Source organism: Electrona antarctica (genome assembly GCF_951216825.1).
Source record: "Electrona antarctica genome assembly, chromosome: 6".
NCBI lineage: Eukaryota > Metazoa > Chordata > Actinopteri > Myctophiformes > Myctophidae > Electrona > Electrona antarctica.
In genome coordinates, this window is record NC_136811.1 from 14175854 (window position 1) to 14188931 (window position 13078).

At 42.1% G+C, this 13078-nt stretch overlaps 1 protein-coding gene across 2 annotated transcripts; it reads right to left on the bottom strand.

Moving 5' to 3' along the window:
* Positions 1-742: 742 nt before the first annotated feature.
* Positions 743-11893, bottom strand: c1r (complement component 1, r subcomponent). Of its 2 annotated transcripts, none has more exons than XM_079503082.1 (13): positions 11762-11893; positions 10490-10712; positions 9937-10120; positions 8780-8914; positions 8191-8402; positions 7536-7683; positions 6552-6670; positions 6222-6300; positions 5246-5380; positions 4706-4780; positions 3777-3982; positions 2502-2734; positions 743-1354 (listed from the first exon to the last, which is right to left on the bottom strand). In XM_079503082.1, the coding sequence occupies exons 1-13, from the start codon at positions 11785-11787 to the stop codon at positions 973-975; spliced, it is 2157 nt and encodes a 718-aa protein (XP_079359208.1). In that variant the 5' UTR covers positions 11788-11893; the 3' UTR covers positions 743-972. The 2 variants fall into 2 exon arrangements, with proteins under 2 accessions (XP_079359208.1, XP_079359209.1); XM_079503083.1 differs by having other exon boundaries at positions 745-1354; positions 8197-8402.
* Positions 11894-13078: the final 1185 nt, after the last annotated feature.

Here is a 13078-nt window from a genome sequence, read left to right on the forward strand (position 1 = left end):
AGATTTAAGGAAATAAAACAAATTGAACAAACACTGTACTGGTGTAGTGCTTTTTTCAAAGGTAAAGACACCAACCTGCTACAATCTAATTGATGGAAAACAACACACATGTGTGTGGTTATTTTTTCACCAAAAATAGCCAATCAACAGCTCACAACGTGTCCCAGCATTGTGAGCTAGTAGATATTTGACTTAAAGGATCTACTCTACAGTATAGTTAAATTGAAGTGATGAAATTGAAATTCTCAATATTCAAAGTGTTCTGTGGCACCCCTGGACTTGTGTCATGGCACCAGACAGTGGCCTTGTGGTTAGAGTGTCCGCCCTGAAACTGGGAGGTCGGGGTTCGATACCATGCAAAGACCCAATGCCTCCCTGCTTGACACTCAGCATCAAAGGGTGGTGGTGGTGGTCTAATCAAATGATTCCCGAGCGCGGCACGGCTGCAGCTCACCGCTCCTTGGCTGTGGCTCACCGCTCCAAGAGATGGGTCAAATGCAGACAACAAATTTCACTGCGGTAACGTGTGTGACAAATCATATGACTTTGAGAAAACCTATAGTTTCTGTCCCATGAAAATACTACTCGCAAGGTCGCAACAAAATAAAACTATGTTAAAACAAGAAATCATCATACTGTCATCAATAAAAAAAACAGCTTATTTTTTATGACTTTGGTGACAATAAATTATCTAATTTATAAAGCAAGCCTATCTTATAAACATTAATTGAGTAGACAGTCCAAATGGGATTCATGATGTTATGTTGTTAGTTCCATATAACAAAAAAAGTGTGTTGTAGCAAAAGTGCAGAAATCCAAAAGTATATTTAAAAAAAAATACTGTAGCATAAAATATGGGACACTTTAATGTATGTCTTCTTTACAATGCAGAGAGAGAGAGAGAGAGAGCGAGAGAGAGCACTAGAATGCAGTGAAGAGTAATTCTAATGATTTGCCCTTATTCTAAATCATTCAGTTCTCTTGCATGGTCTTGTTGATCCAGCCCAGGTAATTGACCACTTTGGTGTAAACTCCATAACTGCCAGGCACTCCACAGCCGATTCCCCAGCTGATGATTCCTGCAGCCCAGAAGCGTCCAGCATCATCGTGTAGTGCAAGAGCACCGCCGCTGTCTCCTTGGCAAGAATCGTCAGTGTCTTGATCGGACCCGGCACAGAACATGTTGGCTGTTAAATCTGATATGGCCTTTTCATTCCCAGGGTGGCTTCTCTTCGACCGATCAATAAAGTCACTGCACGACTCCGGGTCTTGCACAGGAATCTGCGCGTACTTCAGGTGGTCGTCGATGGTTAAGCGGTTATTGATCTTCGTGATTCCAAAACCAGATATAAGCCTGTGTAGGAGGGATTGAATTATTATGTGGGAAAAGTTTGTTGTTAGTTGAGTTAGAGTTATTAGGTTATCATAATTAATATACATACCATAACTATCATATAAGTCTGTTCTACAGTGCCTCCTTTCTTAATAAAAATGTACAGAACTTCTCTGGCATAAGACAAGGACAACAATAATGTGATTTGTTTTTGACTTTCAGTTAAATTAATTTGTTGTTATTATTATTATTATTATCTATTCATTTGTCATTTTCATACCCGTTTGTAGTTTTGAACTTCCCAATAGCCTAAGAACTAAATATATGAAGCAATCAAGTGATTTAAAATCCTTGTCTCTCAGTGGTATAGGCCTACAGTACATTATACTGTATATCAGTGAGGCAGTAGATTAGGCCATGGTGGGCCCTGCTATTAGTAGGACTATAGAATAATCATAATTTCACTCAAATTGTTCTTTATAGCAATAGGCCGATGCACACCTCAAAAGGCTGGTGACAGGTGCCCAGGGAAATAGAGCATATAATGAAAATCGTATCTTTGAAAGACAAAGAAGAGGTCCCGCACACTGTCAGACACTTGCCAAAAAAAATTGCTCTTTATTAGGTTGACGTTTTGGTCGCTTAGACCGGGTGCAGTACTTAGTTTAGACAACATTTGGTTTAGAATAGTCATTGGTTAGACCAGTCATTAGTCCTACAACTACAACCTATCTCAAACCCTCACCCTAAACCTAACCTCCCACGGGGCAGCACACCTAAACCTAACCTTAACCCATGTCTAACCAATGACTAGTCTAAACTAAGTATGCACCCCGCATCAGGACAGACAATCTTTTGTCTGTCAATCATTGTCTGTCCTGATGATGAAGGTCTAAGCGACCGAAACATCAACCTAATAATTATAAAGAGCAAAAAAATGTTGGCAAGTGTCTGACAGTGTGCGGGACCTCTTCTTTCAAAGATACTCTTTTCACTCTAATTGTTCTCCCATTGATATCATTTGGAGAAGCAACTCAATTGATCAAGGCCAAAAACAAAATGAGTAAGTGCAGGATGGTTTGGGGCATACTGTCAGTGAGTGTAGTTTTGTTTGTGGTTGGAATGCGCCAAACATTAGAAGGTTACAATATACTACCACTGTTATTACCCCATGTAAAGCCCCATGCCACTGTGGTATACGGAGTCCTCTTTTGGCAGACATATGGGCATGGTGGCAGTGTTAAAGGTGATGGGCTCTTGGAGTTTCATCAAGGCAATATCGTTGTCAAAGTTTGGCTCACGGCGGTTGACGTTGTTGTACCCGGGGTGAACATGGAGAGACTCCACTGCAGCAGGGGTTTTTTGCCTTATTAACTTTGCATTGTTACTTCCCATGAAAACCTGTAATAATAAAGCAATAGAGTTTAACCCATTTTGACCTGAGATCAGATTCTGAAAATGTCTTCTACATCCTGACAGTTTTCTGAAAAAGTTATGTTTCTATGTCAGATGTTCGATTTTTCAAAAATAGCAGACCTACAAGCTCGTAGCGCGCCACTCGGTGGCGCGCTATGAGCTTGTAGATCTGCTATTTTTCAATAGCTAAATCATAACATAATGCTAACACCAAAAGGGGTTCCCACCCAAAATGGGTTCATATAAATCTGTTTATCCATAATACAAAAACAATAAATAATCTATGCAAAATTAAATGGGGGATCAATGAGCATAATTATGCAGTAATGCCTGTGATAACTCAAGACTTAAATGGGAAATCACCTTGAAGCTCACCAATGACGATAACCCACTGCACTAGATTTCACAACACGAAGCTTATTGTGGGTGAGTTTGATGTAAATCTTGCTGGCATTTTATCAATTTAGTTTAGCTTAGTTTATTTCGATCATCATCAACAGTATAACAAAATCGTTCCAATTTCACATTACATCAAACATTTCTGTTTGGTTGATCGAAAAGGCATAGGCCGAAGCTCAAAGCTTATTAATGCCCATCCTTAATACATGTTGGTTTTACATATAACATTTTCAAATGTTCATAACAGCAATAATACAGTATTACTGTACCACGTGCTGTGTATGTCTGACTAATAAATTCAATCAATACAGGCAATATCACCAATTGTTACAGTAAATGGTGCATTTATGTAGCACTTTACATAATAGCATTAGCATTATGTAGCATTACCATTCACCCAGTCACACACAGATGGCAGAGGAAACTATGCAAGGCACCAACCTGCAATTAGGGGTTCAGAGTCTTGCTCAAGGACACTTCGACACTAACTCTGAGTCTGGGGGAGCCCGGGATCAAACTGGGAACCAGCTGCTCTACCGGCCACTCTACCCCTGAGCCACTGCTGCCCCCACATGGCGGCACATCACATGGCAGCACATGGTCTGTTGATTGCTGATCATCTGCTTACCTTTACATTGCCTTTTTCCACAATTACGCCATCATGTTTCAGATTATGGGCTGCAGTCATGACCCAGCGGCCTTCAATCACTATTCCACCACCTCTATTTCCATTCACCTCCAGCATCACCTGCCAGGGGATGGTGTTGGGTGGAGCACGGTCACCCCTGATGATCTTTCCAAATATGCTTAACGTATTTGTGGGTTTGCCGCAAACTGGACAGGGAGGGGAAAGTAACTGGTTACAAGTGAAGAACTGTGTTTTGAAGTAATATGAAAAAGTTAAAGTAAACTTTGTTTGTTTTCAATGTAATCATTCTGGCTGAAGTTCCCCATCATATTGTTCAAAGGCAACAGAATTCAATCTGAGATTGTTTAGCTTGGGCCACGCTGACTACACAACAGGGTGACTGTATGTACGTATGTATCTATTTGTATTTTGAAGACCTTTTGTTCTCAAGTATTGATGAAGATCACCATTTTCATTTGGGCAATTGATGTACAGTATGAAGAATATCATCACACTAGTCAACATGCCCGCAAGCAGCCAGTCTGTTTAGTGGAACTTCACTAAACACTATTGTGAGTTGTGCAGCTTTATGCACAAATTGCAAATAGTAACTTACTATCGATAGCTAATGATTGGAAAGTGAGGCCATGCCGTTATTAGACAATTTTGGGGGAAAATTGGTGGGCAGGAATCATCAGTGGTCCGAGAATGCAAGTCTGTGTTATATTTATGAGGTATGTTGTTCCAGAACCCTTTTACTAACACTATAATCGGTTCCCTCTGATGTTACTAATATCACGTTTTCTGCTATTAGCTGCAATGCAAAGGTCTTCTGCTTCAACAAACACTTTTGTTGAGGCGGTTTTATATGCATGTCCAAATACTACAAAGGGTCATGAGCTGCACGGTTTAATACAGAAAGATAATACCTGGTATACATGGTGGAATAGCTGGCAAACCATGGTCGCCCGTCCATCTTCGGTCTACCGCACATGTGTAATTTGCTGAACACCAGAGGAAAACAACAAGGGAAACGTTGAATATTTGCTTGCAGGATTGGGACTTGTATACAGTAAAGGCCTATTCATAGTCTGGATTTTCGGTAGTGAGGTGACCACCGGAGCTGTAATAACGTGGAGCGGTGGTGAGTAAAAACAGAGAGAAGGGCTGGGGAGAGCGGTGGTTTGCTCTTCACCGCGGCTCCGTGACGTCATGTTGTAGTTGCGGTGGTCACCTCACCACCGATAAATCAGACTATGAAAGTGCTTTGCACATGTGAGTACTGTTGGTGAGAGACAGGTTTGTAGAAGACCAAGAAAAACATCGGGCCGACAAAATATCTCAGACATCATATGACCCCCAACTGAGGTCCGGAAGATCATGCCAACAAAACAATACTAATAATGTTTCACAAATCTATTTGTTATGGTTTGGTAATGACATTCCTCAACATCATTGAAGTATCTCACCATTGACTACATCAGGGAGTGAGTAGAAAGGTTCGTTACAGTTGTACTGAATGACTGAGCCATACTGATTCTCAGAGCCGGACAGGAAGGTAACGCCTCCATTGAGGGGCGCTTCAGGATCGCCACAGTCCAATACTGTGAAGAATAACACCAGAACATTACACTGGCAGAGAATAATGACTGACTTGAAGGCAATGTCAAGTGGTAGCCTTGCATTGTGTTTGGACATTGTGAACAAATTGTTGAGATTTAAAGTGAAAACTACTATTAAACCACCCGATGCACTTGAACAGTGATTAGTCTGTGTGTGTGTGTGTGTGTGTGTGTGTGTGTGTGTGTGTGTGTGTGTGTGTGTGTGTGTGTGTGTGTGTGTGTGTGTGTGTGTGTGTGTGTGTGTGTGCGCATTTGTGCATGTGTGCGTGTGTGTGTCAATCACTGTATTGACAGTGATTGAGCTCAGTTGTACAAATATCTTGGGAGTTGGTTGGATAACAAGTTAAAATTTAAACACCACATTGATTCTTTGGCAAAGAAACTAAGCTAAGCTTCTTTCAAGAGTTCTGTTTATCCCCTGCCTCTCGAAAAAAGCTGGTCACAGGCCTCTTAATTCCAGCTGTCGCAGCTCGTCTATCGACTTGCCTGTTCCGCAACCCTGGGAAAACTTGATCCCTTTTTCATGCTGCACTGAGGTTTATTACCAATTCCACCATAGGACTTATCAATACTGCAATATAATAGTACTTAGAAGTAAAATAATTTAACATTTACTTGAGTAAAAGTACAAAAGTATTGGTATCAAAATGTACTTAAAGTACCAAAAGTAGAAAGTACTCATTATGCAGAAATGTCCCATTTCACAAGTTTTTTTAATACCTAAAATGTATTAAAAAAACTTTTGAAAATAGTACTGTACGTATGCAGGCTGTGATTATTCACTGTCCCAATAAAACACCACTGGTTTAAAACGTTTACTCACTGTGGCATTCTGGGAGAGAGAGGTGCCACTCTCCATTGCTTTTACACATGGAAGAGAAACTCTGGATCTCCTGTCCATTCTGATTGGATGGATACATGGATGGATGGAGAGAGAGAGGGGGCGGGGGGGGGGGGGGGGGGGGGAGTATTTTATTAAGGCAGTCAATAAAGAAAATAAAACAAATTGAAAAACACAAGCTGGTGTAGTGGTTTTCAAAGGTCAATACAACAACTTGCGGGCAGTCAATCTAATGTATGAAAAATAAATAAATAATAGCAAAAGGTGCGTCACAAGATAAGTGAGATAGGTAAAACAGTTCCATCTAATTACCATCATAAGCTTGTATCCTTGGTCACAGCGCACTTGGATGTAGTCTCTGTACAAATAGTCGGTGAAGATAGGAGTGACCCTGCCATTAGTCACACTACTGGGAGAAGGACACTGCACCCCTGGGAATAATCAGAACAGAACAATACCTCAACAGTTACGTACATGGTTCAAGAGTTATATTTCAAAACCTAAAGTGGGCGGTTATGGCGCCATGCACCACCATGATTTTTTGTAATTATGAACCTAGTCCTCTCCAAGTGTTGAAACTGTAGCCCTTACGGTTTGACCCCACCCATCAGACTTTTCAAACCCAGAAGAAGGGGTGAGCAACATACTGTAGATACTCAAAAAATCACACCCATGTGAACTGAGTGGTGTAAGGTCTTGACTGATCAGCTGTGGTCTGACGTAATGTCTGACGTAATGAAATCACACCCGTGTGAACTGGGTGACCATAGCAACCATGCTAATTTTTTGGTACGAACAGACACGTAAACTAACAAAGCTGAAATCACACCCGGGTGAACTGGGTGACCATAGCAACCATGCTCATTTTTTGGTACGAACAGACACGTAAACTAACAAAGCCAGTTGTAGGAGTGGTTTACACCACTCAAAAATAGATGCCTCATTGGCCGCTGCAGTTCGTTGGAGCCATGCTTAATACTCTATGGAGCCATGTGTGTCAATGGGAGGGCGGAAGACTTTATACTGGGGGAGGAAGTACGCCGGAAGAGTGTAAGGCACGCTACGTCACGCTGCCACTCGAGTGACAACTGGCCAATCACAGCGCATCTTTTCCGGGACTTATCAGACCCGAACATGCGCTCTGTGACGCACACTCATGCTTCCGCGGTGCTTCGCAAGCTATCTCGGGAATGTTTTGCCCTCCCTTGAGCATATACGCTCCACAGCCGAAAGGGGCGTCTACCTTTATATGTCTACGGTGAGCAACTCCATACAAGCGACTCATCACTCACTCACTGTGGGTGCTGTAGTCGAGGCTCCAGCCGTGGCTGAAACCAGCCCAGTCTGTGTGATAGTCCAGAGTGACTGTGCTGGAGTTGGTGACCATCAGGCCGGGACTCTTCCCTCCACATAGCTTCATGGGCTCTCTCTCTGGGATGGTAACCTAGGTGCAAGACAGGACGTGATAATATATGCACTTCATCATCATCATCATGCAGGGCAGGTTTTTCCGAAAAACATGTGTGCAAGGACCTTAACTTCCTGTGTAAAAGAAAAACATGATCCAGCTATGCTGTTAATTCTTATGAAGCACTGCAGTTGTGTCGGTGACCATCGTGTGAGATCTGCGGAGTGCGGACAACACGGAAGGTTTTCTTGTAGTGATTGTGGTAAAGTACAGTAACACAGGTATATGATTCTGAACCAAAAGAAATGTGTTGATGCAATTCACAATTTGTGGGATCAGATACCTGTGATACTGTAAAAAATACTTAATGCTTAATACTTTATTTAAAAAGTCATAAAACAGATATTATTTGGCTGTATTTTGAAACATTTTGCATCACTGTCATTCACATAATTACAGCTACAGCGTATAAGGATATTGTCAAACTTGTTAATATTATATTACATTCTCTGTTGCATATATAAACTCACTCAAAACACTGACCGTTACCTGTAACCAGTGATGCTGGCACTGGGGCCCTTGTTCTGCGTCTATGCTTTCAATGTGGAACTTGTCACTGAATGTGAGGGTGACGACGAAGCCCGGCTCTACAGAGATAACATATTGGCAGGATAGGCCCAGGGGTGACGGTTCAGGATACCCTGGACTGGACAGCTGCCCCTCAGGCTCATCAAATATACCATCAGCACAGGATACTGGACAGGGGTTGGAGAGTGAAGTTTGGTGAATTTTGTTTACTTTGTATGGAGTAGAGATGTTTCTTTCATTCATTCATTCATTAATTCATTCATTCATTCATCTTCCACCTGTAACTTGCAACTGCATAGCTACCTATCACTTTACAAGTGAAGGGTAGGTATAGCCTGTGTGTATAGTGTATACCAAGCTTTGTTGAATTTTGTATTAATCCCTCTCATCTTTATTTTTGTGTTCCCTTTTTATGTTCACTTTAGTTATTTTAATCTGTGGAATGTTTAGGAAAGTAATTATTATTAAATACATAGACATTTTTGTCATTCTCAATTTCATGCGTGTGCATGTGTATGTGTGTGAGTGTGTGTACAGTACTCACAGACACAGGTGCGCTGGTCTGGGCGGAGTTCATAGCCATGGTGACAGGAGCAGAGGTAGGAGCCCAGGGTGTTATGGCAGATCTGAGAGCAGAGAGGGCCATCCTCAGGCTCTGGTGCTGAACACTCATCAGTGTCTAACAGATATAGACAGAGGGCTTGTAGATCAGCTTTATTTAGTGTAGAGGGAAAAAGGAGTGGACTATAGAAGCATGGGGGACCCCAGCTAAGTGGATAAGTAATCACCGGATTCTGGTTGTGACCCTTGAACCCTTGACTCTTTGGTTGTTGGTAATGTTGGTTAGCTTAATTGGCTCTGAGTCTCAACTAAATGGCTGTAACGTAAATGAAATGTGACTAGGATGCACTAAATGTATCTAACAATACATTGATTGTACAATTAGCTCAAGGTCAAAGCATATGTAAAAGCGAAGCGCATCCTAAAATATTGCCCTACAAAGCCAAAGTGCTAGTTAACTACGGGAAATAAAATTGGCCGATAATGGGTTTAAAAGTGTTTCAACTGGTCAGCCAAATGAGATAGACATTAAGTGACATTACACTTGATTCATTGTAAATACTAGACCTGTACGTGCCCGTCGGCTACCGCCCTACTTGAGAACGATGCAACTTGGGAACCTAATAATACCCGTTGTCAACTTGTCATAGCACCCGTTTTAACTGTCTGTCTGTGTGTGTGTGTGTGTGTGTGTGTGTGTGTGTGTGTGTGTGTGTGTGTGTGTGTGTGTGTGTGTGTGTGTGTGTGTGTGTGTGTGTGTGTGTGTGTGTGTGTGTGTGTGTGTGTGTGTGTGCGTGTGTGCGTGTGTGTGTCCCAAGATCTCTGTGTCTGAAGAGGGCAAGTTGACTGACTGTGAAAAGGGGACTGGTTAAGTAGGCTAATCAATTGTCAGGTGTGGGGTTGCCATGGCAATCAATTGACTGAGGCAAAAGGCTGGAAATTGCACAGGTGAGGGGATTCTTGAGGTAATTGTTTATCCCCCAAAATCATGAAGGATAATTTGACCTTTGGGATACACAAATAAGTTAATGTGTCCAAAAACGTAGTTACTGCACTTTGGCTTTGAATGGCAGAATACCTAAAGCCTGGTATAGTGATCAGAGGAACCAGTGGGCTGATGGAGCGCATCCTATACATCACCTATAGCCTGGTAGTGAGCAGAGAAACCAATGGGTTGATGGGGTTCAGGGTTACTGTCGTCCGTCTGGAAGATGAGGCTGAGTGTATTGCCTGGAGACACGACGGGCTGGTCGCCGGGGTGATGACCATCAGCCGAGTTCTCCTGTCCACAGAACTTCCCCAGGACTTGCTTGCCGTACACACACTGGGAATGTTTGAAAACCACTATACTGATTACTGAATATTGCTATACATAATTATTACAATTACCACTACAACCACTGTAGACTCACTCCAATTTCCAGAGATGCCCTTATGGTGAATAGCAAATTACGGTACTGTATTTGGCCATGTACAATATACGCCTTGGAACCCTCTCAAGGACCACCCCCAAACCCGACTTTGATGTATACCCTAGCAACCCTTCTCAGGGAATGGGAACATAACAGGGTGAACATTCAGCAAAAATAGGCTAACATTCAGTGAAAATAGCCGGTCTACGAGCTTGTAGCTATTTGACGTGTACAACAACAAAGTATACTGCAGGGGGTTAAAGGAATGAATTATCACTTACAGTGAGGGAGTCATAATAACAGTCCGCGGAGGCCTCGATGTCCAGGTGTTCAAAGGTGAGCTTGATCTGGTAGCCTTCGGGGACGGCCAGGTGCCACTCTCTGAGCTGCTCAGGGGGGTAGGGCTGGGGGTACTGGGGGGACTGGACCTCACCGTGCATGGGAGGGTCAGCCTCTGAGCGGGGAATTCGCCAACACTCGCACACAACGGACACACAGAGAAGCCTCCAAAATGGACATGGACAGAAGAACAGGAGAGTGTGGGATCTCTATTAGCCTTGTCGTCTCTGTGTGTGTGTGTGTGTGTGTGTGTGTGTGTGTGTGTGTGTGTGTGTGTGTGTGTGTGTGTGTGTGTGTGTGTGTGTGTGTGTGTGTGTCACTCAAATACAAATGGTCTTGAATGATTTATATTCTATTCTATTCTATTTTCTTCTATTCTATCTAATTGTCTAGCTATGATTTATTTAGCCAAGACCCGCATTATTTTTCAAAGTTTTTCCTCATTTTGGTGGGACTGCTGGTGCTTAGAGATTAAAAAACAATAACGAAAAAGTAAGTCTATAGTTGTGATTTCATTTGTTGTTTTGCACTCACCAGAGATCCTGGTCCATGTTGATTCAAACAGCAGAACAAACACCACTGATGCAATGGTAGAACTGTTGCAACTGCATCATATTGATGGTGTACTACTGACTGGCAAGTGAAGTATTTTTTGTATTTTGTTTACTGTGATTTGCACATCACCGTTGTCTTGTAAAGTGTCATTGCCCTATGTTTCTTACAACTCCTGTACTCTCCTCAATCCTCATACTGGTGGTAACATACTATCAAGTTATTTTAGTGGAAAAAAAGCACATTTGCTGTGGAAACTTGTATTAATCACATCAGCATCTCTATTCAGGGGTGAACAAAAATAGCAGATCTATGAGCTCACAACAATGCATCACAACGCTGTAACACTTTGACTTGGAGATTGTACTGTAGAATCACTGTACTGTACTGTAAAATCACATAACTGTACAATTATCTGCAATGAAGGCAACGTGTTCTAACATTTTGCATTGAAGAAGAGGCAGGACGCATATACATTAAACAACACAACAGTCCTCTGTTAAACTTTCCCCACGTCTAAGACTACACCATCTGGTGACACATGCACTTTTAAGTTCTGATCCACTGGTGCATTAGTAGGTTTGAATGCAGGAAACAGTGAAAATGCACTCTTGAACGGTCATACAATTGGCTTGGTAGTCACACCAGCCAGCCAGACTTACCAGATGGCTCTGTAGGTCCACCCCATGGCTGGAGACGTCAAAATCTAGTGAACAGCAATAGCCTAATAGCAGGATCAGGTAGGCAATTCCACAGAAACACAAATGCACAAGCAGTCGATGTGTACTTTCCAGTATGTAGCAATGGAGAGTCAAAAAGCATGGCAGGTATATGCTCTGTTTGTTTGACTTGGCACATACAAGTTGTCTTTTGAAGCAGCAGTGGGGGAAGCCAAAATATTCCAGATGACGGGAAATGCAGAAAATCAGTATTGGTGACTGAGATGTGAGCAAAAAAGGGCTGAGCACTTGGATTCAACAAAAAGGATCCTCTCAGGATACTTTCAGTTTCATTTTGACATTTCATGGGAATGCCTTTAGGGGAAAATGCTGCACTGCTCTGGGATCAGTGGTGGTAAAAAAATGTCTATTTTATACATAGGCCTATGCAACAGCTAAAAAAAAGTTCTTTCTTTTTAAAGTACTTGGGTACTTTACTTACCAAAAGTAGCGTAAAAGTACCCATTATGCAGAATGTCCCATTTCTCAGGTTTCAAATGTATAAAATGTATAAACAAATCTTTGTTGTAGGAAGTAGATTGGCTATTTTCAAAGTTTAAATAGGGCCGAAGTGGTTAATGTAGTAAGTAACTATAAGTAACTATGTTTTCTAACTTTGACATTTTACTCTGAGCTGTATAGTGGAGTAAAATTAAAAGTATAACATTGTAAATACTAGACCTGTACGTGCCCGTCGCAGTCCGTTGGCCACCGGCCTACTTGGGAACGATGCAACTTGGGAACCTAATGATATGTTGTCATAGCACCCGTTTTAACAGTCAGCCGGTGTCCCACATGGAGATCTGTGTATGTGCCTGTGTGTGAAGACGGCAAACTGAAAAGTGTACTTGGCAATCAATTCGGCCCACTGGCAGAGCCTGATTGGTTGAGCCTCAATTGGCTGAGGCAGAGGCTGGAAATTGCACAGGTTTTCCCCGCCCCCTTTTTACGCCCCCTTTTTGAGCTAGTGGTGTTATTTTTTTTGCGGTCCATAGGCTTCCATGTTAAAAGAGGTATTTTCACAAGCCACAAACTATCGTTTTGTAAAGGTAAGGTTTATTCTACTTATTTGAGTTGTTATACCATTGTGTCTTTGACATTTTAACATTAGGAAATGTACTTAGATTCTCCAGAGAAAAAAAGTGTAAATGCCTAATGTTAAATGACACCACTATCTACCGGAAGTGGGCGTGGAAAGGGGGCTGTGAGATAGGCCTATTAGGCCCACTGGCAGAGCCTGGCCCAGGTTAAAGGAGTTGG